A 26,301-nucleotide genomic window follows, 5' to 3' on the forward strand; every position below is an offset into this window, starting at 1 on the left:
CTGTTTTTCGCCCTTGAATATTACCGTTGCATTTTCCGCAGTTCGCAATTTAACTTTCTTATTCGCACAATCTATCTGAGCCTTATGACATGCTAACCAATCCATTCCCAAAATCACATCGAATTCCCCTAGCTTAAAAGGAATTAAGTCTACAGAGAAATGATGTCCAGCTATTTCTATATCACACGCAGGACATACTCGATCTACTGGAACTTGGTCGTTATTTGCTAATTTTATAATTAACGTCTCGCCCAACCATTCGATTTTGCAATGTAACTTATCTAGAAATTCTTCAGAAATAAATGAACGAGTAGCTCCAGAATCAATTAATACTTTTGAATCTACGGAGTTCACCAAAAGCGTACTTACAATCACACTTGGACTCTGCACTGCTTCTTTCATGGTCATGTTAAAAGTCCTTGCTTTGGGTTGATTCGGCGGCGGTGGCGGAGGTAATGCCAATACTTTCGGAATAATGGCTGCCATTGCTGGTCCTTTACAATTCCTAGCGATATGCCCTTTCTTTCCGCATTGATAGCAAGTGATTTCTGTTGTTTTTCCTGTTGGACATTCGTTAGAGTAGTGCCCTTTCTGCTTGCATTTGAAACATGTCACATCTGCTTTAATACATACGCCGGTATGCTTGCGTCCATAAGTTTTGCAATATGGCACTTGAACCTTAACAATTCCCTGCTGTTTGGAGGCTTGGAAATGATTACCTGCTTTTTGTGTACCCTGTCCTATCCTTTTGAAATTCAAATTTGCCCGGGCTTGAAATCCTGGCTTCCTGCTGGAACGGTCTTGGAAACTTCCCTGTCCTCTGTCTCGTTGAGATCTTTCACTTTCCCCTTCAATGATCAAAGCTTTCTGGACTACAGCGGTATATGTTGTTAATTCAAAGACTGCAACCTGTCCGCGTATCGATGGTCGTAATCCCTCATGAAATCTCTGAACTCGCTTCTCTTCAGTGTCCACCTGTTCCGGAACAAACCTAGCCAACTCATTAAATTTGGCTTCATATTCTGTTATAGACATACTTCCCTGCTTCAGCTCTAAAAACTTTATCTGCATCTGATTCCTTACGTAGCGAGGAAAATGCTTCTCTAAAAATAATTCTTTGAACCTATCCCAAGCAATAACATCTTCACCCTCTAAAGCCTTTTTAGATTCCCACCAATAATTTGCCTCTCCCTTCAGCAGGTAACTAGCAAAATTAGTCTTCTGGTCCTCACCTACCTTCACTAGTGCAAACGCTTTCTCTATTTCTTTTAACTAGGCGGTAGCTTTAATAGGATCAGTAGACCCATCAAACTCTGGATGTTTAACCGACTGAAACTGCTTAAAAATAACAACAGGTAATGCTGGTGGTAATTGAGGCTCAGGATGAGGTGGCTGTTGTAACATTTTGTTGTTGTATCTGTTGTTGCTGATGCTGCATCTGCTACTGCATCATTACCATCTGTTGTTGCATAAGATGAAACATTTGGTTCATGGTCTAATTAGTCTGACCTTCGGAATTGCTGTTAGAGGTTTCAGCCCTAGTCTTTCTTTTTGGTGCCATCTTCTTCTGATAATAAAACAGGTGATATTTATTTGACAATTTAATAAACAATTGACAGTATGTAAGGGAAACAATTTATCCTGTATTAATAACATGATTTAAATCAAGAAAACAGTATGAAAATTGGAAATGTAAGCAGTTAAATAAAATGATGGTTCTTTTTCTTTTCTCTCTCTTTTTTTTTCAACAGGCATTATACTATGAAAAGCTGTAAAACAATAAAATGAAAGTAAATGCTGTAAAACTGTAAAGACTGAAATTTAAATAAAAGAAATTTGAAAAGTTTAGTTTATATATATGACACCAGCCTCAGGTGTAAATGCTTGATACAAAAAGTCTCGCTCTGCTGGTAATCACCGCGGCTACAAGTCATACTACCACTACAGGTCAAAAACCTACTACAGGTTAAACTACTATTACACACATACACACTACTCACAAGGTTATACTATGCCGCCTCTATATACATCTATACCCAAAAGTCACTGTCTCAACTGTCCCTATCTCAGAACCCAGGCGAAATACGCCTAAGCTCCTCTCTAAGTGCCTGGACCAAAGTCTGTGCCAAGCGGAATATCCGATAGAACTCTGCAAAAGAAGGAGGTCTATCATGGGTCAAATCATCATGCTCCCAAGTAGCGCTCATCAACACTGACTGCAGTCGTTGCCTCATATAGTAATCTGGCTGTAAGGCCGCTAACGATCCTCTGTCCCTCTGATCAAACAGATGCATAATCTCTCGACACTTTGCCCGCCAATACTCCATATCTTCCCTCATAACTCTATACTCATGGTATGATACCATATGCGGCAGATCAACCTGACCTACTGACTCCTGGGAAGGAACCCTCGGGATACCTGCACCCTGCTGTGGTAATCCTAGCTGTAGATCCACATCATGCTCTCCCATCCCCTCGACTGGAATCATCTGAACTATGTCTGGCTCTGGGGCATGCACCGGTATAGGAGGTAACAATGGTGGTGGTGGTAACTCCTGCTCAATACCCGGTATAAACTGATGCTCAATAGGTAAAGGAACTATCGGCTCGAAGAACTCAAATGGATCAAACATCTCTATGGGATCGTGGACTATCCCCTGAACTGCTGGTACCGGCTCCTGTGGCAATGGTGGTGGAGGTGGTAAAGGAGGAAACATATGCTCAGATACTGGAGGTATGACTGGTGCTGCTGGTCCAGTGACTGTCCTCTCGGAAGATGCAGAATAACCAGAAGACGCCATCTGATAATATACCAAAGAAAAGAAAATATCACTAAACAATCCTAAGATTTATACTTTCATATTCTAATCTGACCTAAATCCTAACACTATTCTTCTTAATCTGACTATCCCTATCTTATGTGATCTCCCTATCCTATCTTAATCCTAATGTTCTTGTTTTCAGGGACCAAACCTACAGCTCTGATGCCAAACTGTAACGCCCTCCAGACCCGGGGTATAAGTCTGGGGGTTACGAGCTAATCACCATACCTGTACAAGCTTAATAATAAATAATAAAGAAATGAAATTAACCCCTTTAACACTAACCAGGACCTTTTTAGGTTGAAGTATGAAAACAAGAACCACTAACTACTTTTATTACAAACCAACTTTTAAAATCTCACAAACTCTCTTTATTACAAACCATTGTCTAATTTATTTTTAAACTCAGTTCAGCTTTTATTTAAACACACATACTATCTATCAATACTCCACCTGCTCGGGCAACTCAAAGCTTTCTTCCTGAATTGGGATCAACACCTTGGGTATGAGAGGATCCCGAGGCTTGACCCGCTTCTTTACCACTCGTGTCCTGATGGGTTTCATATTACTTCTTAACTGAAAATAATAAGGCGAATAACAACAAAAAGGGGTGAGCCAAAAATTGCTCAACAAGTCCACAAAATATAAACAGTGTTAAAGCATTATAATTGATTCCGTAACCCAGGTATATCTGCAAAGATATAACCTCATAAGAATAGACGGAAGGCCATTACTGGCGAATGCAATTGAACTAAACTGGACTCAGGTTCGCACCTATACCCAGCTGATCAGCCAGGATACAGTGCAGATCTATATCTCACTATATAGATCCCGTCGGGTACCCAGGCACTACGGCACATTTCAAGGAGCCGGTTATGTCCCGGTCCTTAGGATTAAGTAGGCTTAATCCCAAAAGTAGTATTATCTAGTCTCTGGAATAGCAACCGGAACAATCGGTATGCTTTGATATATTCTAATCACCAGAATATATCAATAATTGTGAGTAACAATTGGAATATGATTAATAAATTCAAATGAAAAGAATAATTCAAGAATCGAACTGAGATATGAATAAAGGAATTAAAATAGTGCAAATGTAATAAGAATCTGAAAAGAATATCACTATTCTAAATAAAAGAATAGAGGAGAAACTTGCCTTCTGCGCGACTTACTGCAATTAAATCACTTCCGTCTATCCCCTACTTGACCTGCCTTGTTGGCTTAGCTTTTGTTAGCAAAATAGACTGGTTAAGTCATTTTGTACTTCAATTTACATCTTGAATCGACTTCATTTCGTTCTTATTATCTACCCATGCGCTTATGACTGACTCTTATATTACATATAAGCAAGTAGGACTCGATTAACCACATAATACACATATGCACATAATCATTTCTATAGTTAAAATAATTTTTAGAATCAAAATCGACTCGTTGATTGCTCCGTTGATCACCTTTTGCTTCATTTCCCATTTTTCCGGAATTTTTCGGACTCGACTCGGCATGTATTTCGACTGATAATCAAGCAATTAATAAAAACAACTAATTTCGAGAAGAAATTAGGTCTTCATATTATTTTTAATGAAAAGAATTCATTTTTCTGAGTAAAATGGCTTTCGTTTCGCTCAAATCGGACTAACGGTTGAATTATTATCAATTAAACACTGATAATTCAATTTATTATTCAATATAAATAATGTTTACAACCTTTTAAACCTTAAAATAATTTTTAAATAATTATTTAAGAAAAATCAAAGTCAAAAATAATTTTTTTTATAATTTTTGGAGTTAAAATGAAGAAGTTATGATTTATTGAAAATTATGTGATCAATTATCGAAATAATTAATCACTTTTAAATATTTAAAAAAATAAATAACCAATAAATAATTAATAAATAATTATTTAATAATTTAAAATAATTAACCCCTAATTATTAGGATTAATCACAATTTATTACAAATATTTACAACTTATCGTTATTTATTCGATTAGATCAATTATTTATAAATAAATAATCGATATCATTAACTGGTATGTTAATTATTAAATAAATGAGTCATTATTCGAATCATATTTCAACGCAACGATCCACTACTCGTATTTCTACGAGTTATTCGCGTTTCTCGCATAATTATCGAAACATTATTGTTATTATTACACGTATACGCTTTAAATTAATTATATGTATTTAATTATTCATTACGAATAATTATTACGATATTATAAGAATAATTCACTATCGTCTGAATAATAATAATAATAGCAATAATCGAACTTATCGTTCAATTACTCGTATAATTACGAGTTATTCGCAATTCTCGAATAACTATCGAATCACTATTATTACTATACCTATACGATTAATTAATCAATTAATTAACTGTATTTAATTATTCGATACGAATAATTATTACGGTATTCTTCGAATAATTATCGCTCGAATAATAATTTTAATTATCGAATCACTACTCGTATAGATACGAGTTACACGTAATACTAACTAATTATCGGATTATTAATCGTAATATTTAATCCTTATTTATTAATTAATTACCTAATTACTAATTAATTACCTAATTATTAGTTAATTAGATAACTAATAAATAATTAGATAAATAATTAAATAATTACTTAAATAATTAAATTCGAATTTATAAATTAATAAAATAATTTAAAAATTAATAATACTATTTTTTCAAAATTTAAAACTGATTTTTATTAAATTTTTAGAATTACTAAAACTAATTTCTGATTTTAGAAAAATAGAATAAATATTAAAATAACCAGAAACACAATATCAGGGTTCAGGGTTAGGTTTTCAGGATCAAACCCGGGTTGTTTCCGGGTTGCAAACTGGGTCGAACCCGGGTCTCGAAGAACACAACCCTGCAACCCAGAACCCGACGCCGGCAACGTTTCCCGGCGAGAATCCGGCGAACCAAAACCCGGTCAAATCGAGTGATTCCAGTTCGATTCTTCTGCGTTTCTGAGGCACAGCAACACAGACGATGTCCCCCCCCACCTTTCACCTTCGTCCTCGTCGACCACCAACCCAGAAACCCAAACACAGCCGCCGTTGACTGCGTTTTCCGGCAACCACGAACTCAACACGAAACTCAGCAAACCCGGTACCAATCGACAGGAAAAACGACGATCTAAACGACTCTAACAAGGATAACATCAAACAATAACTAGAAATCAAAACCCGAATTCAAGAATTAAAACGAAAAATACGAATCAAAAATCAAGAAATCAGACAACAAAAATGTTTGCATAATCAGAAACTACAAATCATAAGGTTCAAAACGAGTACTCACACGACTGATTTGGATGCCAGAATCACTATCAAAATTAGCTTTGATCCTGCTGCCCTATTTTTCACCACAAACCCTAATCCCCTTTTCTTTTTATTATTTTCTGATTTTTAATATTAATTAACTGAATGTGAAATAAAATATCTGAAAAATACCTTGAAAATACAGAAATGACACGGAATACACGTAACACATAACAATTAGGGTTTAACAGATAATTACACATAAATGATATATTAATACACATATTTTATTATAAATATGATATAATACAACGTAAATTTCTCGGTCGTTACATAGCTTTACCATCTTTAACTTCTGATAACAGCTTCAGTCTGTATACACATCAGAATTTGAGCTGTTGTAGATCTTGACTTGGCTTCAATTACTGATCTCTTTGATGTCAGGAGTTGTTCTGAGATAGTTCTTTAATAAACATCTCTCAGCATATTTAAGTTCATCAATCATCCTCCTTTTAACATTCTTCAATTCAACTGTATCTTCACCAATTTGAAAGATAGCTATCCTGAGATCATTTATTCTAGCTTTTCTTTTGTCCTGATCTAGTCTGATCAAATATGCCTTGTCAGACTTAGGATTGAATTCCACAGCCTTATAACCCAGAAAGGTAGTTATAATTTTAGTAGAGTTAGGCTTCATCTCGACAATATCACCCTTGTGATCTCTGTACTTGGGACAATATGTGTTGTCAGACTTCACAGAATAAAGCTTCTTCTGTCTCTGAATTTGAGTCTTCAAATAATTTGCAACAGTGTCTGTTAATCTGTTCTTCACTTGAAGTAAGAATAGAACATGTTCTAGTTCCTCATAATACTTCAGTGGTATAACATTCTGTCTAATATGGTATACCCTTCCATCTGTCATAAAATATAACAAGATGTGTTCTTTCAAGAAGGTATGGTAAACCATCTGTACAGATTCAAGCTGATTCAATCTTTCAGGAGTTGCTCCAACACCTGGTTCACTTAAAAAAGTTGGATCATTGGTTGTGTTCTGTATTCTTCTTTCATCAGCACTACCCAATCCAGATATTATCTGAAAGTCTCCTTAAGTCCTGATATTATCTTCTGATAAATATCTCCTAATAACTTAAGTTCTGACAACTTAAGTTCTGACTTCAATATAAGTGCTGATTTCCAGTTAAGTACTGATTTGTCCTATTTAAGTAAGATCTGAAAACTAAACACAAATCATATTAGACATGACATTATCAAATATATCTAACATAATACAAAAAATGTAATACTATCCCGTCTTTCGAGAATACAGGTTTCGTTGATATATTGAAATGGTGATCGCATCGAAAATTTAGCATCGGGGCGCATACGAGTCAAACTGTAATCCGGATTGAAAAAGTTAAAACACAAAAAATGTTCAGAATGATCAGATTAGGTTATGAAGGAGTTTTTCGAAGAGTTTCGGGTTGTAAAAACGTAAAAACGGTTGAATTTGGACGATTTCTGGTTTTTATAAAATAATTTTGTAATTATCTAGAAAATTATTATTAAATCTATAAGTCATTATAAAATCATATAACACTCCAAAAATTTCCATAAAATATAACAATTATCTGTATTTTATTCTGGACATATTAAAATTAGCATACCTATACTTTATCGCATATAAATATCCACATATCAATATCAACCATCAGATAATTCACCAAAAACCATTTAATAATCACATAATAATTGTTTTTTGATAAAAATAATTACACTTTATATCCCAGATATTACACAACAGCTATCATGCAAGCATTGGAATACCACCTTATGAAGCTTTATACGGAAGAAAATGCAGATCTCCTGTGTATTGGGATGAAGTTGATGAACGAAAAATTCTAGGTCCATAATTGATTCAGCAAACCAAGGAAAAAGTAGAGCTTATCCAGAAGCGACTTGAGGCAGCGCGAAATCGACAACGCAAATTTGCAGATCAAACCAGAAAGGATATGGATTACCAAGAAGGGGAGCATGTGTTGCTAAAAGTATCTCCATGGAAATGATTGACCAGGTTTGGCAATAAGGGTAAACTAAAGCTACGATACGTAGGTCCATTTGAAATCTTGAAGAAAGTTGGAAAAGTTGCGTACGAGTTAGCCTTACCGCCTCATATGCAGCATATTCATAATGTGTTCCATGTATCAGTGCTTAAGAGATTTATTCCTGATTTGAGGAATGTAATAGAATATGAGCCGATAGAGATTCAAGCTGATTTATCTTATGTAGAGTGGCCTATAAGAATTCTAGATCGGCAGGAGAGAGTATTGAGAAATAAATCTGTACCTTTTATACGAGCTTTGTGGAGAAACCCTATGGTTGAAGAGTCAACCTGGGAACTTCAGAGCGAGATGATAAAAAAATATCCCCAGTTATTTTCTTACCGAGATTCTGAGGACAGAATCCTATTAATGGGGAAGGATGTAATTAAGATTGTATTATATCATAATAAAGGTGAAATATGTGTTTCATTATGTCATTAAGTGTATTTAGTCATAAAAACCCTAGCTGTTATGTGTTTTATGTCTTCTGTGTTGTCAGGATATTTTCAGGGTATTTATTGGGTATTTAATCCGGTGTTAAAAGTTTTTGTATCAAAAGTTATACGACCCGAACTTTGTTTTAATAGCTGATATTTCAAATAAAATAATTGGCCTTATTTTGACTAGTCTGGCATGTGAGCTCAAGGATTGCAAACTGTGTAACTCTTTATCACACTATTTAAAGTGACGCAAGCATAAAATAGAGGACAGGTTTGCATACAGAGTCATAGATACTTAGCAACTCCTCTCTAGCTACCCTTTCAAATTGTTTTACTCATTTTAATATTGTTTGTAGAACTCATTTTATCACTACTTGCATGATTCATCCCATTTCTTAAAACCCCTAGGAATCTTATGACCTGTAGTATCACACACCTGCTATATATTTGTGTACATACAAATCACATATATAGTGTTGATTTGTTTGTGTCACTAATATAAAGTGATAACTCCTGGTGGCGGGGCTGCTCCTTTGACGCCATCCTGGATCTTTCGCCGCTGTAGAGGTGTAGCTGTGGTTGGGTTCCTACAAAACAACACCGGAAGGGGGGTTGGAGTCCCGCGGTGCCTCCGGCGTGAGAGTAAGAACTAGCTTTTGGGAAGATGGAGATGAATATGAATGCAGGGTGGCTGTGTGTATAGATGAGTGTGGAAGAAATGATTAACCCCAAAACCTCACCTCCTTAGGCTATTTATAGCCCCAGGGTAGGGTTTTGGGGTTGGTACCTTTAGATCATAGCCATTGGTTCTGGGAGCGGAGGACACCTGACTGGAGTGGATACTTTACAAGTGTCAGTGCAGGACTGGTTGAGGAATGTTCTGAGGATCCTCTAACACGTGCCCTGATTATTCCCATGATTGATGTGAGACAGTTGTCCCCATCATGTGCCTGGGCCAATGTCTCATGTGCTGGGATTTACCAAGGTTAGGCTTGCGGGACTCAGCTGGTTAAGAGCGGTAGTGTGCGGAACTACTCCTTCCAGGAGCTGCGTGGAGTTAGGGGCCTAGGAGTAGCCCTTCCAGGAGTCATATGGAGTTAGGAGCTTAGGAGTAGTCCTTCTAGGAGTTTTATTGAGTTGAAGGCCTAGGAGTAGTCCTTCCAGGAGCTATATGTACTATCATGTGCCCCCCACTTCCTCATGCAGATTTTATGGATGGGGGAGTGAATCTAGGATTGTTTATAGAACATGAGCTTTTGATTGTTTTGTTAGAAGGATTTTAGCTTTTCTTGCCCCCAGTCCGGATTGCGCTGAGTTCGGCGAATCAGGACTAAGATGGTTGTCCTTTTCAGGAGTTGAGGTTTTCTTGCCCACCAGTTCGGATTTCGCTAAGTTCGGCGAATCAGGACTAAGGTGGTTGTCCTTGTCAGTAGTTGAGCTTTTCTTGCCCCTCAGTCCGGATTGCGCTAAGTTCGGCGAATCAGGACTAAGGTAGTTGTCCCTAGCAGGAGTTGAGCTTTCTTGCCTGTCTGGATTGTGATGAGTTCGGCGAATCAGGACTAAGGTGGTTGTCCTTGTCAAGAGTTGAGCTTTTCTTGCCCTCCAGTCCGGATTGCGCTGAGTTCGGTGAATCAGGACTAAGGTGGTTGTCCTTGTCAGGAGTTGAGCTTTTCTTGCCCCCAGTCCGGATTGCACTGAGTTCGGCGAATCAGGACTAAGCAGGAGTTGAGCTTTTCTTGCCCCCCAGTCCGGATTGCGCTGAGTTCGGCGAATCAGGTTTAAGGTGGTTGTCCTTAGCAGGAGTTGAGCTTTTCTTGCCCTCCAGTCCGTAATGCGCTGAGTTCGGCGAGTCAGGACTAAGGTGGTTGTCCTTATCAGGAGTTGAGCTTTTCTTTCCCCATTCCGGATTAAATTGATTTGTGTAGTCTGGACGTGAAAGTTGAAACATTTTTGGTATTTTCCCCCAATGATTTGAATTGTTACGGTTGTCTTTTTTCAAAAGACGTGCTGTAATAATGACTATTCAATAATGACCGCTTATGATTGACGTCCAGGATCGTGCCACGTGGCGTGGCTTTTTAACTTTCACCGCGCCTATAAAAGGCGACCCTGCATTATTTCTTTTCTTTTTTACCTTCTCCAAATTTCTCTCTTTGCTCTATTCCTTGTTTTCTTGTTTTTCTTCGCTGTTCTTGCCGTCGCCGCCTTTTGTTACATGAGAGTTCTTGGAGGTTCGTTGTTGTTGCTTGGTCATCCCCAACCGCTCCATAATTTTTATCTTCGTAAGTTTCTGTTTTGCTCTTTGTTCCATTCTTTGAGTTTGCTGTTCTATTGAATTCTTTCCTTGTGCTATTGTGTTCGGTTTTTGTTGGATGTTCTTGTATATATGTGTATGTATGTGTGTTTTTGTCTATATTTTGGTGTTTGATTTTGTTTTGATAGTGTTTCTGGAATTAGGGTTTTCTGTTAGGGTCCGGACTTGGATACCTAGTCCGGACTAATAGGCTAGGATTTGGAGTTTGTAATTGGTTGCTATTTTTGTGTTACTGTGTCATCTGAGTTCGGAGTAGTAGGCTAGGTTTGGTTGTTTGGCTTCGGGGTTTTTTCAGTCTGGAGCGTCTGTTTAGTTTTGGGTTTTTGTTTTATTTTGGATTGGGTCTCCGGACTGTTTGCTTTTGACTTGTAATAAAATTGATCATAGGGTAGTCCGGACCATCTAGCTTTGAAGATAAATAAACTGTAGGGTTTTTAGACTAACCTTTATCACTTGTTTTAGGTTTATGGTTCGGACTAAAGCTTTTGCCAAGGCATACATAACTTGCTATCCGGGGCCGTCTAGTTCAGATTCTGAGTCTTCTGGTGATTCTGAATGAGTTGAGATGGAGAAGAAAGCCTCTACTTCGGACTCTGAGGCCATAACGAAGCTTTTGGTTGCCAAGATCTCTTCCAGGAAGGTACCTTGTAGTCCGGAGGGGCTGTGGGTGGGGAATCTCGAATATTTCATTACTAAGAGTGAGGAGATTGAGGATAGCTTTTATTATAGGAACATTAGGTCCGGATATTCTAGGCAGCAAAACGCTGGTCCCGGACCCTACGATAGGGAAGCGTTTGATAGGAAGTTTGCGAATAGCATAGTGGCTAAGGAGCACTATGAGCTAAAGGATGAGTATGCTGGGCTAGAGTATGAAGCTCAGGATTCTGCGGTCCGGGCTGCGTTTCAGTTGGATCACCGGATTAAGTGGAGGTGGCTGACTCCGGACGAGAGGGCTCATCACAGGCCGTCTGATGGATTCGTTCCAGTGTGGCTAGAGCATCTCCGGTCTGGATGGAATCCACACTGGCATCTGTTCCTAAAGCATTTGTGCAAGTACGTATGCAATATTTCTCCGATGCAGATAACGCCTAATGGTATAAAGTGGATGACTTGGTTCATTGCTACTTGCAACCAATTTAAAGTTCAGACCACGTTCAAGCTATGGCATCACATCTTTCACTTGGTCCGGTCCAACCAGTTCTCTTTATATGAACTTCGGTTCCGGGCTCCGGAGTGCGGCTACGGTGTCTCTTACAGGCCTGTTATTCAGCAATCTTCGCTGAAGTATTGGAATGGGGAGTTGATCATGCTCCGGGGTTTAGACTTATACTATCTCCCCCATATGGCTTCTAAAGGGGTCCGGACTCGCTTCCGTAGGGATGTGCTTCGGGGTTATGCCATCCGGTTAATTTTTGCCTTTTGTGAATCTCTGGGTTTCCAAATGACCCGAGATACTTTTATGAATCACAGAACTTTGCATAGGCTAGGCTGTAAGTAGTTTTCTTTTCTGTCCGGACCTCTCATATGTTTCCTATTTGCTTTCATCTGTTTTCGTTGTTTATTGGCTTTGACTTGTGTTTTTCTTGTCTTTTGCAGGTTTGCCACACTATAATCCGGACATGTCGTCTTCTGCGTACAACGATGCATTGAAAGGTCTGGGCAAGGCTTTCAAGTTGCCCAAGAAGAATGCTGCTGCTGGGTCCGGATCTAACGCCTTGGCTGAGGAGGGATCCCAGAGCAATGCGGTTCCAAATCCGGAACCTGAAGTTGCTGTGGATCATCCTGGTCCGGAGCTGGATGCTGAAGTTGAGATTGGAGATGAGTTTGCTAATCTGGAGGACCTTGGTCCTATAGGCGAGGCTCCGGGTGGAGATTCTGGGAGGAGGAGGAAGAGGCTTCGCACCCTTGGAAGTAAGCCTCCCCGGGCCGAAAACTTTGAAGCTGGTTCCGGGTCTGGGGCTGGCAAGGGGAAAAATGTTGAAGGAGAGAGTCCGGATGAAGGTGGTCTGGGGCTGAAGGAAAAAGTCGCTCGCTTCATGGCCGGGATTCCTACTCAAACTGAGTGGAGGAGGATGAATGAGTCCGGATTCGATGCGACTATGAAGGAGTGTTCCCGGCTCTGGGGTCAGGTATTTCTTCTTTCTGTTCTTGTTTCTTGTGTTGTTTTGCCTTAGAATGTTTTTCTAAGTTTATCTGTTTTTTGCAGCTTGGTGGATATATGGCCAGATCCGCCTCTCTTGCATACAATGAGCTCAAAGGTTTCCGGACTGCTGTTGCTGATAAGGATGCTAAGATTAGTCGGCTCCGGGACCAGATCATCGTGAAGGATAATTCTTTGTCCGGGTTGAACAAGCACCTGAATGAAGTGACTATGCGGGGTGAAAATACTGAGAAGGAGGTTTCTGACTTGAAATCTGAATTGGCTGAGCTCCGAAGGCAGATGTCTGCTGTGCGTCCGGAGGCTGAGGTTATAGATGAGTTTAAAAGATCTGAGGAGTACGATAGAGCCCTTGCCAATGCTGGTGCTTCGGAGATAGCTCGGTGTTGGTTGATTGCTGAAAGGCATATCAAGACCAATCCAGAGGCCGATTGGGATAGCTTCGTCTCTGAGTTTATTAAGGCCAAGGAAGATATTGAGCTCGGATCAGGGGAACCGGAGCCATTCGACGACCCCTGTCCCAGCTTCCTTCCTTCCAGTGCTCCGGACTCTTGACTTTATTTTTATGAACTTGCTATTTGTCGAAGAATTTTGATACATTTAATTCTTGTAATATTCGTACTTTGCTCCGGGCTCGTTTGAGTCTGGTGAATCTCTAATATTTGCTTTCCTTGCTGTTATTTTACTCTGTTTCTGTAGTTTGTTTTTTCCTTAGAATATTTTTCCAAGTAAAATTTATTGCTCTAGTCCTGACTAATCTTCTTGTCCGAACGAGTGAGGAGCTTTTATACTTGGAAATTTACTCCAAATTAAAATGGTTGCACTAGTCCGGACTAATCTTCTTGTCCGGACTAATCTTCTTGTCCGGACTAGTGGAGGCCTTTTAGTTAGAAAATTAATTTTAGGTAAAAGTGGTTGCTCTAGTCCTGACTAATAGCTTGTCCGGACTATGGTGGCTTTTTAGTTAGAAAATTAATTCTAAGTAAAAGTGGTTGCTCTAGTCTTGACTAATAGCTTGTCCGGACTAGTGGTTGCTTTTATTTAGAAAATTAATTCTAAGTAAAAATTGGTTGCTCTAGTCCTAACTAATAGCTTGTCCGGACTAGTGGTTGCTTTTAGTTAGAAAATTAATTCCAAGTAAAAATTGGTTGCTCTAGTCCTGACTAATATCTTGTCTGGACTAGTGGTTGCTTTTAGTTAGAAAATTAATTCCAAGTAAAAATTGGTTGCTCTAGTCCTGACTAATATCTTGTCCGGACTAGTGGTTGCTTTTAGTTAGAAAATTAATTCTAAGTAAAAATTGTTACTCTAGTCCTGACTAATAGCTTGTCCGGACTAGTGGTTGTTTTTGAAAAATATGCAAAGTAAAGAAAAAGCTTTTCATTGATCATTCATACAAGATAGAAGGAGAAACAGATTGGTTGCTTGCCATATTGGCTACAAGTTTTTTGGTTGCTTTGTTTGCTTTACTACTGGTAGAATTTCCTTAGCCTTAGTCCATGCCAAGTGTTTGGGACTTCTGAGCCATCCATGTTCAGGAGCTTGTAGGTTCCTGGCCTGAGGACTTCTTTGATCTTATATGGTCCTTCCCATTTGGGCATTAACTTTCCAGTGTTTGTGGGATCTGATGCTTCAGTGTCTCGAAGAACTAAGTCTCCAACTTAGAAGTTTTTGACTCTTGACTTCTTAATGAAGTGCTCTCTTGTTTTCTCCTTGTATTTTTCCATCCTTTCTACAGCCTGGTCCCGGACCTCATCAATTAGTTCCATGTTTGTTTTGAGTCCTTCTTCATTTGCTTCTTCTTCAAAGTTTATTGCTCTGTGGGAAGGAGAGCCCACTTCAATAGGCAGCATTGCTTCTGTTCCATAAGCTAGTTTGAATGGAGTTTCTCCGTGCTTGTCCTTGGGCTAGTTCTGTAGGACCAAAGGACACTTGGTAGTTCTTCTGTCCATTTGCTTTTGCTTTCTTTGAGTCTTTTCTCGATACCTCGGAGCAGGATTCTGTTAGTTACTTCTACTTGGCCATTTCCTTGGGGATATGCCACTGATGATTTTTTGTGCTTGATCCCGCGCTCTTGGAGGTAGGACTCGAACTCTGATCCAATGAATTGGGGACCATTGTCTGATACCAGGATTCGTGGTATCCCGAACCTCATCAAAATGTTGTCCATAAACTTTATGCGGTCTTGTTGATTGATTGTCCTCATTGCTTTTGCCTTAACCCATTTTGTCATGTAATCAATAGAGACTAGTAGGTACCTGAGGTCTCCTTTGGCTCGAGGGAAGGGTCCCATGATGTCAATACCCCAAACAGCGAAGGGGATAGGTGATAGGATTGAGGATGGTAGGACTGGGCTTATCCAGGATACGTTGCTGAAGAGCTGGCATTCCTTGCACTTCTTGACAAATTCTATTGCATCCTGATGAATTGTTGGCCAGTAGTAGCCTTATCTTATAATCTTATAAGCTAGGGCTTTTGCAGACATGTGGTCTCCGCATATCCCTTCATGCACTTCTGCCAAACAGTACTTTGCTTCTTCTGGGCCAATGCATTTCAGGATAGGAGATGCGAAGGTCCCGCGGTAGAGTACTCCTTCTTCGAGGAAGAACTTGGCTGCTTTTACTTTCAATCTTTGAGCTTTTCCTTTGTCTTCTAGGAGCTCCCCTTTGTCCAAGTAGTTAATGAAGGGAGTCATCCAGTTTTGAGTGCTCTCTATCTCCAAGATCTCTCCTGATTCAATGGTTGGTTTGTGGAGTTCTTCGAAGTAAACTGAGCTGTCCAGATCTGATGAGTTCAGGACTAATTTAGATAGGATATCTGCTTCTTCAATTTCTTCTCGGCATATCTGAAGGACTTGGTAGCTTGGAATTGAAGCTAAGTAGCTCTGAACCAGTGCTTGGTACTTCGCCAGAGTAGGGTCCTTTGCTATGTATTCTCCATTTGTTTGCTTGACGACTATCTGGGAATCGCTGTAGATTTTTAAGTCCTGGACCCTTAGAGTCCGGGAGAGCTTTAGTCCTGCGATCACTGCCTCATATTCTACTTGATTGTTTGTTGCTGGGAAGCTGAAAGATATAGCTGTCTAAATCTTGAATCCTTCTGGACTCTTGAGTATGAGTCCGGCTCCTGAACTCTCGCTTGTTGAAGAACCATCTACCTTTAAGGTCTAGGCTCCCGGACTTGTATCCTTTTTTGGGTCCTGGTCCATGTCCATTGGTTCTGGATCTTCTTCTGGGAAGTTGCATTCGATTATGAAATCTGCAAGAGCTTGAGCTTTGATTGCAGACATGGGAATGAAGCTTAGGTTGAACTGGCTCAACTCCATAGCCCAATTGACCAGTCTTCCCGAGACATCTGGCCTGTGAATTAGTTTCCTTAGTGGTTGATTTGTCACTACTCTAATTTCCCTCCCTTGGAAGTAGTGCCTGAGTTTCCTTGAGGTTGTAACCAAGGCAAATGCAAACTTCTCCAATTTTGGGTATCTTTTTTCTGCGTCTTTTAAAACTTGGCTTACATAGTAGACTGGTTGTTGTGTTCCATTCTCTTCCTTTATTAGGGAAGCTCCTACGGCTTGTGCTCCTGCTGAAAAGTATACGTAGAGAGGCTCTCCCGGCTGAGCTTTAGTTAGGACTGGTGGCTGAGAGAGGTAAGACTTGATTTCTTCGAATGCCTTTTGGCACTCCGGACTCCAGTTCACCTCTTTCTTGTTTGTTGCTCCTTTGAGTAAATCAAAGAATGGTAGGCACCTCTCTGCTAGCTTTGAAATAAATCTCCTGAGTGCTGCTAGGGACCCTGCTAGCTTCTGAACATCTTTTTGGGTCCTGGGAGCTTTCATCTCCTGAATTGCTTTTATTTTCTCCGGATTGGCTTCTATGCCTCCGTTGCTGATCATGAATCCTTGGAACTTTCCTGCTCCTACTCCGAAGGTGCATTTCTCCGGATTCAGCTTGAGTTGGTTCTTCCTCAGGTTGTCAAAGCACTCCTTCAGATCTTCCACATGTCCTGGTATAGTTGTTGATTTGGAAATCATGTCATCGACATAGAACTCCAAGTTTCTCCCAATCTAGGACTTGAATATCTTGTTCATGGCTCTTTGGTAAGTGGATCCTGCGCTGGTAAGCCCGAAGGGTACCATCACATACGCATAGACTGCTCTGTGAGTTATGAATGCTAATTTAGGAATGTCCTTTGGGTTTATCTTTATCTGGTTGTATCCGGAGAAGGCGTCCATGAAACTGAGCATAATGTGTCCGAGGTGGCATCTATCAGTTGATCAATATTTGGAAGAGGATACGGGTCCTTCGGGCATGCGTCATTCAGGTTAGTGTAGTTCACACACATTCTCCATTTTCCGTTGGACTTCTTAACCATGACCACATTAGCTAGCCATTCCAGATATTTGATTTCTTTGATGATTCCCTCTTTGAGTAGCTTTTCTACTTCTTCGTCAATGGCTCTTTGCCTCTCCGGAGGAAAGTTTCTTCTCTTCTATTTTACTGGTTTTCTGTTGGGGTTGACATCCAAGCTGTGCATTGCTATGGACTCATGTAGTCCTGGCATGTCCCTTGGACTCCAGGCAAAAACATCTCTGTACTCCCGGAGCAGGGATACTAATCTCTCCTTGAAGGACTCCTCGAGTCCTGACCCAACTTTCACTTTTTTGCTAGAATTGCTTTCATGTACCTGGACTTCTTCTGTTTCAACTGCGGCTTCAATTTTTGCTTGTTCTTTATTTGAAATCATTTGATGAATCCGGGCTTCAGAGTTCTTATTTAGATAGCTGTTTGCTTGTTCAGGTTCTTTGGTTGCTTGCATGTTAGGACTAGGTTGGACTAGGACTCGATTTGTCTTGTCCAGTACCATGACTTGGTTGCTTGCCAGTTCTTCTGGACTTGTTTTGTTCGCTTCTTCCCGTGTCCGAGGTCGGTGCTTCTTCATGCTTTGTTGCTTGCGGAGGATTGTTGCCTTCCTTTGTTGTCTTGGTGTGTCTCCGCCATAACTAATACCTGGTTGTAGCATGTTTCAGCAACTCCATAATCTCCATTAATCTCCCCGACTCCTGTCGGGGTTGGGAATTTGATTTTGAGATGGGAGATTGAAGTTATTGCTTGCATCATGGTTAGAGCTGATCTGCCAATGATTCCGTTGTATGAAGAAGGAGCATTGATCACGTAAAATTTGATGACATGAGTCACTTGGTTAGGAGCAGATCCAAAAATTACTGGCAGATACAAAGTTCCTTGGATCGGGATTAAGTTGTGGCCGAAGCCATAGAGTGGGTCCTCTCGACATTCATTTGAGTGGACGCTCCCTAAATGCATTCTATCCACTGTGTGCTTGAAGAGAATATTTACCAAGGAGCCATTGTCTATGAGCATTCTTCTTACTTCATTATCGAAAATGTCTAGAGTGACAACCAAAGCTACATTGTGGTGAGGGTTGACTCCTTCGTAGTCCTTGCTGCTGAAGGATATCACCAGGTCTGGGAGTGATTGGATTGAGAGCACTTCTTCGCCGAAGTCCGGGCTCCGTGGTGGGGAGTAGGATCCACCTAGGACCATATTGACTACATTCTTTCCTCTCTTCTGTGCTTCCCCTCTGTTGTCCCGAACTAAGTACTTGTTCATGTTCCCCTTCTTCACTTGGTCCTCAATGAAGTACTTGAGTGATAAGCAATTCTCAGTCATGTGGCCATGGGTCTCGTGGTAATCACACTGCCTATTATAAGACCTGCTTTCCGGAGGAGTTTGCATTGGTTTAGGAGGATAATAGAAAGGCTTGTCTTTTACCTCTTTCAAGATTTCCTCCCGGGTCATGTTGAGAGGAGTCCAGTCCGGCTCCTGCTTTGGCTCCCGGGGCTGCTTCGCGAGTCCTGGGTCACTGGTTGACTCCTTCTTAGGACCAAGTCTCTGGAAAACCGGAGTAGTTTGTCTTTCTTGGCTTTGGTTGCTTTGCTTGAACTTCTTATCCTGATGGTAACCTCCTTTTGGTCGGTCATCAGTGTTTTTGCTCCTGGACCTCCCATTTCGGGTCATCCTCTTTGCATGGAGCACATCTGTTTCCTTAATGAATCTGGTAGCCATGGAATAAGCTGCTGCCAGACTTTGCGGCTCCTTATTGATTAGCTCCACAATATACCTCTCGTTGTGCTCTGTGTCCAGGTTTCTTCTGAAAATGCTTAAAGCTTCCCTCTCATCCAAACTTGAAACTTTATTGATTGCTTCCTGGAACCGGCGCATGTATGCAGAGAGGGACTCATTGTCATGCTGCCTGATCGTCTCCAGGTGACACATGTGCATTTCGTGTGTTTTGTTTGCCCGAAAACTTCGAAGGAAGGAGGCTCGAAATTCCTTCCAGGAGTGGATGCTGCGGGAGAGGATTCTGCTGAACCATCTCTGGGCCCCCCTTAAGAGTTGAAGCGAAGAACCTTGATTTCGTCAAGTCATTGTAGTAATATATCTGCGCTATCTGCTCAAAGTAGTTCAAGTGCTCCTCCGGGTCCCCTAGTCCATCGAAGGAGTCGAAGTTGTAATGTTTCAAGTTCCGCTGCCGGGGGATAGCTTCCAAGGAGTGGCTGAATGGAGTTAATATTTCCCCAACCTCTACTCCTGAGTCTCGGTCCATCTTTCTCTGCAATTCATAAATCATGTCTTTGAGGTCCTTCTGCCCCTCTTCTTCTTCGTCATCAGAAATCAGCTCCGGAGTAGGATCTCTCCGGGTCCTTTTGCTCTTAGACTTGGCCAATAGCTTTTCTTCTTCTAGCTGCATTCTCTTTTGGATCTTTAGCTCTAGCTTTGCTTCTTCTTCTTTCTTGATGTGCTCCCGGACTTCTTCCATTTTTCTTTGCTTAGCAGCTTCTGCTTCTTTCTTGCTTTGTTCTTTTTTGCTTTTCTTCTCTTTGGCCCCAATTCGGTCAAACACGGACCTTTTTGATTGCTGGGAGTCCCCAGACTCCTCCGATTCCTCCTCTAGTTCGGCTTCTTCTTGGAGCCGGGTCTGCTCCTACCTATATAGTCTGATTACTTCCGCTAGTTCATCGCTTGTAAGGTTTTCCATGTGTTCTTCGGCTACCGGGACATTGGTGTACTTGTACTGATTGAGCTCTATGAGGGTCCTGGCATCCCTGGTGTTTACAATTCTCTCCACTACAGGAGTGTGTAGTGGCTGCTCCTGGAATGTTTCTCTCTCGGCTCCGGGGTCGAGGGCCTGGGAGTGGTCCGGCTCCTGGACCTGAGTACTAGCAGATGGTTTTCTAGAGGTATTCTTTCCTGTTCTTGTCATTTCTCAACAACACCAACAACAAATAACAACAATATGCCACAGAGAATATCGGTCTATGGTTGCTTTATGAAATTTGCAAAAACTACCCAGAATAACAACAAAAACTAACAAATAGCTTCCTGGGAGCAGTTCACACAATTTTATGGGACTATTCAACGATGAAGTACAACGTAAATGCCATACTCAAACTAGAGCAATAACGATTAAAACTAACGATATCCTACACAAACGTGGCTTAAATCAACAAAACGGGTTCGCACAAACGTGGCCTAAAATAACGAGCACACACAAACATGGCCGAAATAAACAACATTCATGCTTATGGAAAAGGTTGGTTGCTTGGGTTCTTACAAGTTTGAATAAATGGACTCTTTGAAGAGTTTGTTGATAAAGGTGAATCCAGGGGCACCGGGACCCAAGGATGGAGAGCCCCATGTTCTGAGGATCCTCTGACACGTGCCCTGATTATTCCCATGATTGATGTGTGACAGTTGTCCCATCATGTGCCTGGGCCAATGTCTCACGTGCTGGGATTTACCAAGGTTAGGCTTGCGGGACTGAGCTGGTTAGGAGCGGTAGTGTGCGGGACTTCTCCTTCCAGGAGCTGCGTGGAGTTAGGGGCCTAGGAGTAGTCCTCCCAGGAGTCATATGGAGTTAGGAGCTTAGGAGTAGTCCTTCTAGGAGCTGTATTGAGTTGAAGGCCTAGGAGTAGTCCTTCCAGGAGCTATATGTACTATCATAAAGCATTGATACATGTTTTCTGGATTCTCCTTGGGTTTCAATATGAGTGTGTTGATAGTAAATGAGTTGGTTAGTGTAAAGATGTATTTTTATATTTTGATGATGAAAGCCAGGAGATTTCCAGGTATGGCATGGAGAAGTATGTGGAGAGTGGGGAAAGAAGATCCAAGAAGGGTCATTCATTCACTTAAAGTTGGTTTATCCTTGACATTGGTGTCTTTGTTGTATCTGATGGAGCCTTTATTTAAAGGAATTGGATCTAATGCCATCTAGGCTTTTATGACTGTGGTTGTCGTGCTTGAATTCACTGCTGGTGAGTTCTTAATAATTTGGTCAGGAGAGGACCTCCATAACTCCAGTGTTGCTAAACTGGAAGGATTAGCTATGTCAATTGAAGGTATCTATGCATCTATACAAGTTATCGTTCCTGTATTATCAATTTTCTTTTTTCATCCCCATGACTTGTTTCAGACAATTTGTACAAAAGTTTAAAATTACAACACATTCACAATTATTTATGAAGCTCATCAAAATAATCGACTATTATAAATATTATAGCAATATTGATTATGAGATCAGGTAAAAAAATTTCATTGAGGTCGATGTGGACCTCATTGTACTAAGTGTGAAACTTTACAGCATGTGTATCGAAATACTTCAAAGATCGTGAAATAGAGCCCGACATAAGCAGATACAACTCAGAGGAGGATCCTATTTACATGGGCTACAAGGATGTTGTGGACTCAAAAGCTTATGATGAGACCTTGGTAAGCTGATCTTTGATTTCGTATAAATTATGGTAGAAATAGTTTGTATCATCATATTGTATTACCATATTTCTGATATATAATATTCACCGAACATGCATTACATGCAAGTTGGGAGTCAAGGCACTCGAGACACTGTTACAGATACCCTTGGCAGCAATATGTGAAACTGGGAGCTGTTCGAACAATTTGAAAAGAACCCTGATGTTGATTCCTAGCTAATAAATACAACTTGGGACCTCTACTTGCTGCTTGTTTGATGGTTTCTTTTTTAATTTACTAGAATCAGATGGAGATATAGGAGGCCGGGATCGCTTCTCCAACTCAAGTCTCTTTTGTTGCAACCTTGGGCTGATTGATCCTAAGCATTTTACAGAATTAGTTGTGCTTTCTCTTGCTAACCTCTGTTGCCTCTTTAATATTAGTGTTCTTGAAGTTCTGACATTAGCTTTCATGTCATTAGAAGTCTCAATATGATCTATGCGATTAGACTTCATCTGATGTTTACCATTCCTGTCCGAACCATTATTCTTATCAGAAAAGTCATTCCCTTGATGTTTAGATTCGTTGGACAGGCGATCAAGATGGATTACTGATGTATAAGTTCCATCAAGATTCTGTTGCCTGTGTCCATCTGTTGAGAGGACTTAGTCTGGGTCTTGGAATCAACTATTCATGCGCAAAGCAATGGCGGCCTATTGCTGAAGAAGCCTTGTACTCTGCAGGCAGATTAAAATTAGTGATTGATGTTAAATGTTTAGTTATTGGACTTGAAATGTTCAATGTTATTGAATTTTTTTATTATAGCATTGATTATTGTGATTTTGTGATTCAAATTTCAATAGTTTGATATATATTCTGGTATAAAAGAAATCAGTTTAACTCCACAATAATATGCTTGTAAATGATGTTGAATTGAACTATGAACTTCAGAAGAACAACAGAAGCCTTTGTCTAAATAGATATTTAACATCGGTTTTGAAAAGATACTTGATATAAAATAAGGCAAATAACATTGTAAATTTCTAAATAACTGATGTTAAAAGGGTGTATAGACTATAAAATTTAAAAAAATTGATGTCTTTATATTAATAATATATTATATTAGACATCGTTTTTACAAAGATCTGATGTTATTTACTAACATTTCACTTTAGTTAATAATATAAACCGATATCTTAACCTGTTTTTCACATCAGTTTGAAAAGAACCCCCATGTTGATTCCTACTTTAGACATTGTTATTGTCGTATTAATTTTTATAAATGGTTCTTTGTAGCTTGTAGGGTGCATGTTTTAATTGTAACATCCCCAAATCCGGGGTTAGGATTAGGTGTCACCAGATAACTTTTATACAATATAAACCTGTATATTGAAATAAATATACAGATAACCCCTCAATTCCGGATCGTTTACATGTTATAGTATAAAACAAGAATCTAACCTTCTAAAATTTACAACAACTAAATACAATTTTATTACCTCTTTAATAACTCCCTTGTATTATTCACTCTTACATCCTCATCCTCTTGCAGCTGAGATCTCTCTAATTTTGTTGTCTATTAAGAGCTATTCACTTCTATCCTCATTTGATTCTTGGCCCTATCGTAACCATCCAGTCCTTAGAGTATTTTGATATCAAATTATTTTGATTTCAAAACATCCCGATTCAGGGTTCGCAAATAACCCAGAATAAAAGGTATTTGCTCAAAAGGTCAATCGATAATAAAGGAACAATAATGGAAGGTACGTGAGTAATTAAGAGTAATTGCAGTGAAATATAGAGCAGTTAACTATTCTGAACTTAGAATAGGAAAGAAATAGTTGCAGTATATCAGAAGAAAGTTTATGAATACTTGCCTTCATATATTTTAAAAACTATTACTGGTTGACTTTGGACCACTTGGACATTCAGCTTTATCGTCTAACCACTAGACTATCCTGGATACAACTTCAACACTCAGGTCCTTCGATTGGAACTTTGCTGAGCTTGACGACTGACCACTAGGCTATCTTTAGTCTGACGTTTACCCTCGGTCTTCCGACTAGAACCTATAGAGTCGAAATACCCTAATTTAGACAATTGTTTATGCTTGACACATCCTCACTATCAAATCTACCCATTCGATATAATGAAATCCTAACTCGTAATTATACGCATTAATATAATACCAATAACAGTTGGGGTCCACGTACTCACAATTTGGTTCGATATTTATTTTCAGAAAACACATATATCTGTCGCTTCAGGAAATTAGGGTTGTCAGCTATATTACAAAATATTTATCACGACACGCAAGTCTGTACTTAAAATATTTATAATTATATAGGTATATACGTTCGTTTAGTAATCCCGATAATCTTAGGATACGTCCCCGTATTTTCGAATTTAATTTTTCTTGAAAATCGGGCAGCGTCTCCTCTGTTTATCGGCCTACCCGTCGAAACATAATCGACGTCAACACAACAATCACAATTTCAAACTCCGATTCTCAATACAAGTTTCAAAATAATAAACCATTTTCGTTCCGGAAAAAATATAGTTTTACGAACTACTTTATTGGTTTACAAATTTAGTACTCAGAAATATTCATCACCTTCCACCGCCGACTCGTCGAGGCTCATCGTTAACGGCAAAAAAACAAATTTGGTGCCCGATAATATCCGGGTTTCCAAATAAATTTCGCCGATACAAATTAATTTTTGAATAATCTAAAAATCAATACTTTGAGTGATCACAAAATTTCATTTGGATAATTTCGAAACCCAATCAATAATTCGAATAACCCAATAATTTTGAGTTCTCGAATTTCACAGAAGCACAACACAATTATCCTCACAACACACATACACAACTGCACACACACTTCAAACACGTGAATCATACATACACACACACACTCAGCACACACACACACGCACTCAACACACACACACAGACACATATATACACAAATAACAAACCACCAACCCAAACTGAAGTCAAACCGAAGTCAGGAACCGAAATCGCAATAAACTGAAACTAACATGAGCAAAACCGAAGCTAATAACTTGAGCAAAACAGCAGCCGGGAAAAGAATTACGAAAAAAGGCACCGTTGCGGAAGGGAAAAAAGGAAGCACAGGGAAAAGGAGAAACAGGAGAGGAGAGATGCGTGAGAGATCGAGAAAGAGAGGTACAGAGAAAGCCGAGAGAGTCTAATACGAGAGATGGAGAGATGGGCTCATGACAGATGAACAAACAGGGATAAAAGTTTATATTTATCTGAATTTATTTGTTATCTTTTTAGCCACTGCCACGTATCAGGAAAAAAATATATTCAACAAACAAGTCTTCTGAAATCAACATGTATCCTGCCCCTGCATGAAACCATATTTTTATCCCGAGATTTGCAATTTAACGAAGCAAGTTGCAGTTAAAAACACAGCGAAAACATAAATTTAAATCTTAAAAAAAAAACGAAACCCTCCGCAGGATCCATGCGAAAAATAATATTTAACTCGTACTTCAGTATGTTTACCTTAAGAAGTTTTACGTTAATGGAAAAATGGAGGTCTTTAATGTCGATCCAAAAACGATGAACGGAGATCCTTAGCAGCTGCTCCTCAAGTGTAAAGCACTCCACCGGTATCCACCAAGAAAACGATGTAATGGAGAAGGAGGAGGTGGAGAGAATTAGTATTTTTTTTGTTAGGGTTGAGGAAAAAATAGGGTTTATAATAGTATATTTATAGGCAAAATTTTCAGCTGAAAATTTTCCCATAAAATATTATTATTTTTAACCCTTTATTATTCTCATTGATAATTAAAACACCTTTTAATTACTAATCTTTTTTCTAAACACTTTAGAAATAATTCTCTCTCTTGATTTAATTTCCAAAACTTAAATTCTTAACTAATAATATTAAGAACTTTTTCTTAATTAATTTATAATCAATTAAATCTCATTTAATAAATTATTAAATTTGCCAATTAATTAATTATTTATTTCATAAATAAATAATTATCAGCCATTATTAATTAATTTCTCCACCATTAAATCATTCTCTTTTATGGTGTGACCCTGTAGGTTCAATATTAAGCCAGTAGTAGAAATAAATAATAATAAAATTATTTTATCATTATTTATATAAATTCTCTAATTCATTAAATATGATTAATTAATTAATCATATTTATTCTACATCGTGAGGGATACTTCTCAGCATATCGCGACTATCCGGATAATACGAATTCACTGCTTAGAATACCAAGAACCTATTCAGTGAGTAGTTACCATACAAATAATTCCTTCTACCCTGCAATGTCACGATTAAATATAAGGCATGGAACTTGTGTCAAGCCTATCTTATTTAATCACTTGCTTTCCCATTCACTATGCTTAGTTCTATTTAAAATAAATT

The 26,301-nt window shown here is 39.3% G+C and overlaps 2 protein-coding genes across 2 annotated transcripts; both read right to left on the reverse strand.

Moving 5' to 3' along the window:
* Positions 1 to 15,557: 15,557 nt before the first annotated feature.
* Positions 15,558 to 17,141, reverse strand: LOC141702547 (uncharacterized). Its single transcript, XM_074506215.1, has 2 exons — positions 16,292 to 17,141; positions 15,558 to 16,168 (listed from the first exon to the last, which is right to left on the reverse strand). Exons 1-2 carry the CDS (start codon positions 17,139 to 17,141, stop codon positions 15,558 to 15,560), a joined length of 1,461 nt encoding a protein of 486 aa, XP_074362316.1.
* A 904-nt stretch (positions 17,142 to 18,045) lies between these two features.
* On the reverse strand, positions 18,046 to 19,879 carry LOC141702555 (uncharacterized). The gene is made up of 3 exons (XM_074506222.1): positions 19,539 to 19,879; positions 19,001 to 19,381; positions 18,046 to 18,841 (listed from the first exon to the last, which is right to left on the reverse strand). The coding sequence occupies exons 1-3, from the start codon at positions 19,877 to 19,879 to the stop codon at positions 18,046 to 18,048; spliced, it is 1,518 nt and encodes a 505-aa protein (XP_074362323.1).
* Positions 19,880 to 26,301: the final 6,422 nt, after the last annotated feature.

Source organism: Apium graveolens, chromosome 2, assembly GCF_009905375.1.
Source record: "Apium graveolens cultivar Ventura chromosome 2, ASM990537v1, whole genome shotgun sequence".
Lineage (NCBI taxonomy): Eukaryota > Viridiplantae > Streptophyta > Magnoliopsida > Apiales > Apiaceae > Apium > Apium graveolens.

What these genes read in the sequence shown, in the direction of transcription:
- LOC141702547 (XM_074506215.1), bottom strand. Translation starts at nt 17,141, where the DNA reads ATGATTTCCAAATCAACAACTATACCAGGACATGTGGAAGATCTGAAG. An exon ending in GGACCCAAAAAAGGATACAA is followed by an intron (nt 16,169 to 16,291) that starts GTCCGGGAGCCT and finishes TCAGCTTCCCAG; the next exon opens with CAACAAACAATCAAGTAGAA.
- LOC141702555 (XM_074506222.1), bottom strand. Translation starts at nt 19,879, where the DNA reads ATGCAGCTAGAAGAAGAAAAGCTATTGGCCAAGTCTAAGAGCAAAAGG. An exon ending in AATGACTTGACGAAATCAAG is followed by an intron (nt 19,382 to 19,538) that starts GTTCTTCGCTTC and finishes GGAGACGATCAG; the next exon opens with GCAGCATGACAATGAGTCCC. An exon ending in AGACTTGGTCCTAAGAAGGA is followed by an intron (nt 18,842 to 19,000) that starts GTCAACCAGTGA and finishes TCCGGAAAGCAG; the next exon opens with GTCTTATAATAGGCAGTGTG.